This window comes from Frankliniella occidentalis, unplaced genomic scaffold, assembly GCF_000697945.3.
Source record: "Frankliniella occidentalis isolate FOCC.00 unplaced genomic scaffold, Focc_3.1 Scaffold250, whole genome shotgun sequence".
In the NCBI taxonomy this organism is placed as follows: domain Eukaryota; kingdom Metazoa; phylum Arthropoda; class Insecta; order Thysanoptera; family Thripidae; genus Frankliniella; species Frankliniella occidentalis.
The window spans coordinates 64,075-67,312 of NW_026267376.1; the positions used below are offsets into that span (position 1 = coordinate 64,075).

At 51.5% G+C, this 3,238-nt stretch overlaps 1 protein-coding gene across 2 annotated transcripts in view; it reads right to left on the minus strand.

The window, feature by feature from the left end:
* Nucleotides 1-252: 252 nt before the first annotated feature.
* Nucleotides 253-3,238, minus strand: part of LOC113217383 (homeobox protein aristaless-like) — a 118,630-nt gene continuing 115,644 nt past the window's right edge. For both annotated transcript variants that reach the window (XM_052273142.1, XM_052273143.1), the window contains exon 5: nt 253-1,744. In XM_052273142.1, the coding sequence (XP_052129102.1) occupies nt 1,109-1,744 (636 nt within the window). In that variant the 3' untranslated portion in view covers nt 253-1,108. The remainder of the gene's footprint in view (nt 1,745-3,238) is intronic.

Sequence of the window (3,238 nt, forward strand, 5' to 3'; positions counted from 1 at the left end):
TTTGACCCTTTCGCGTTATCTCTGATTTAATCCCGGCGAGGTCGATCGGCGAGCGCCGGGCTATGGAGCCGTTTGAGCAGCGTCCGCGCCGTGATTTGATTTGTTACCGCATATGCGGGAAAGTGCGTCCAGGGTGTTTTTGACACGCCCTGTAGGACCGGCTCCTTGTGTGTCATGCGTGCTGGATCCAAGAATACAAAAAGTGTACGTTTGTGTATTTTACCACTGAGTAAAAGGAAAATGAGATGCGTAGAAGTTTTATAGTAAAGTATTTATTTTTCATTTAACTTTATAAATTAATATTTCTTTTGAATGGTTGATCAGTGTACAGGGATATAGACTAAAGTGCCCTCTTTGAGTTTTACCCAGTTATGCGAACAATAACCGGATCAAAAAAAAGAAAAATAATCGCCACTTAACAAATTGCGGATAAACATACATGTAATGGTAAGGAGCTCCGTCAGGTACACATCGAAATGATGATAATTTCCCCACTAATAAATAATAAAATACTGATTCACGTATTCATAAATCACATACAGAAAATGGACGGAACCGTGGGTGTAATACATTGTGTTATACTGTTTCATTTCTATACTTTTATATAGATACAATATATACTTTTTTATTATATTTAAAAATCCATAACAACTTAATCTAGGGACTGTGACACACACTATACCAATAATTTGGTATTATCACAATAAATAAGTACAGATCGTCAACAGAATTGTAGGATTCTATACGCATCCAACAACAAACATTTACACTTTTAAAAATGTAAAACAATAAAAACCAACGTAATGACATACATTGAGAAACAATTTAAATGAAAAGCTTATAACTACGTATTGCACTTCCTTCAGCTAGCACAGCCAAACGGTTTCACCACGAAACCTCTCCAGTGGAACGCGTCTTAGGTGGCTGTTTTCAAAATTCACGAACGAAAAATAAGACTGCTTAACCATGCATTGCAGTGTCACACATCAACAAAAACAGCTGGCGGCCCAGCAAGCATGCGCCCCGTTAGAATATCACAAGAGGCTCAGCGGACCGCAGCCACCACGGTGGTGGCTGTCCCGAGGACATCAAAGGACAGGGTCTTCGACTAGCTGACCAGGTCGCCGCCAGTCTTCCGCAGCATTTCCAGCCGGATCTCGTGCTCGCGGGCCTTGAGGCGGAGGGCCGCGATGGACGACGATCTCCGGTCGATGTCGGGGGCGGCGCCGCCCGGGGGCGAGCCCGGGGCGGGCGGGGGCGGGCCCGAGGTGGGCGGCGTCGGCGGGGTAGAGCCGCCCGCGCCGTCCGGGGGCGACATGGCGGCCAGGATGGCGGCGGCGTGCTGGAACTCCTCGCTGGCGCCCTTCTGCGCCCCGCGTTGCTGTTGCTGCTGCTGCTGCTGCTGCTGTTGCTGCTGGTGGTGCTGCTGCTGTGCGGCAGAGATGTTGGCGAGCAGGCTCTGGAAGGAGGCGGGCGAGTAGCCCAGCGGCATGGGCAGCCCCATGGGCAGGTGGTGCGGCGGCGCGCGCGGCGGCAGCAGCGGGTAGCCCAGCGGCGGGTAGCGCAGCGGCTCGAAGGGCTTCCGCAGCGGGAAGTGCGTGAAGGGGTTGGGCATGGGCGCCGGGGCCATGACGGCGGCGGGCGGCGCGGGCCCCGTGCCCTGCATGTACGGGTTGTACGGGTGGCCCTGGGGGCCCACCTTCTCCTGCTTGCGCCACTTCGCGCGACGGTTCTGGAACCAGACCTGCAACAGAAGAGACGGCGAAGGGCGGGGTTAGGAGTGCATTTTAACAAATTCATTCTTTCTCAACAACACTGAAAAAGCCGCTAACTTGCATGTTCTTAGAGAACCTTCGTTCAGAACCCTATCACATGTAGGCTCGTTTGATCGGAAATTTTTCGGGGAATTCGATGGTGCTTTCGAAAATTTAATATGAGGGCCTACTCAGAAAATATTCTAGAAAACTTGTGCGTCATCATCTAGTGATCGACATGCGTCGCAGTTTCTAGTGGCTTTGCTACGCCGTGCATTTAACAAAACACCCCGTCCAACACCGCAACGACCGACCAAAGCGCGGGGGAACTTGAAACACAGACAACAACAACAAGACGAAATAAGCGACGCGGCGGCGGCGGCGCGACAGCGGATGTCACCGGAAACCCCCGGCGCGCTACGCTACCTGCGAGCCGCCGCCTGGGGGATAACTCGATAATTGGGTGGAAATGCAGCGAGTGTATCCCTCGGCTTGCAAGGAAAGACTCTGCCGACGCTGCGCGGCACGGGGACAGAGGGAAGGCGCACCCCCACTCTCTCCCACATACACACACGAACACACACACACACCTAGATGATTGCATCGCAGAGGCCCCGTCATAAAGGTGCCACGCACCTCGCCCGCTCCCCAACGCCACCCTCCCTCCCTTCCCCCTCGTCCTCCTCCACCCCCTCCTCGCGACCCTTCCGTCCCCATTCATGTGCTCTGCAGTGTTATGTTGTTGTTGTTGCTGCTGCTTTCGCCTTGCGTGCGGAGAACAACACACCACCTGTCCGTCATTCACACAAAGTGTGAAGAATTTTGTGCATATCCGGAAGGAAAAAAACGACAACAAGATAACAATAAGAAAAGTGAGATGGTTGCTCTTTTTTTATTTCCTCCGCGTCTTCGCGCTGTTTCCCGTCTTCTATGACCCGTCGTCTACCTCATATCTCTTGTTCCTGTCTCCTTGTCTTGCTATACAACAACACACACTCACACGCACGCACGCACGCAAACACACACACACACACGCACGCACACTCACGGCACAACCCGCTCATCCAGAGGACGCATGTAACATGTGTAACGCGGACACTTGCCAAACTGACAACGCTTAATTAGCATTAATTCGATATGCAATTTTAAAATATGCATTGGAAAAGAGGCGCAGTCGAGACAAGTGAGATGAGTATAATTGCACAACTAGACGGGAGATGGTGGTGGCGGTGAAGAAGGGGGCAAGGCGGGAAGGGAGTGAATAGGAAAGGCAGATAAACTAAAATACACTTTCATATACTCTCTAATAATTAAAGTCTCGCCTATTCAAATCTGACTTTCCCGCTGTTTCGCAGCTTTTTCATTTCTTGCTCTGAGGTGGTTCTAGGGAATGGCCAGTGGCTCCCGCACGACGGGTCTGTACTTCAACAGGAAGGCGAATAACACCCACACCTCACTTACTCGGGCAGGTACGCCCTTCTGCC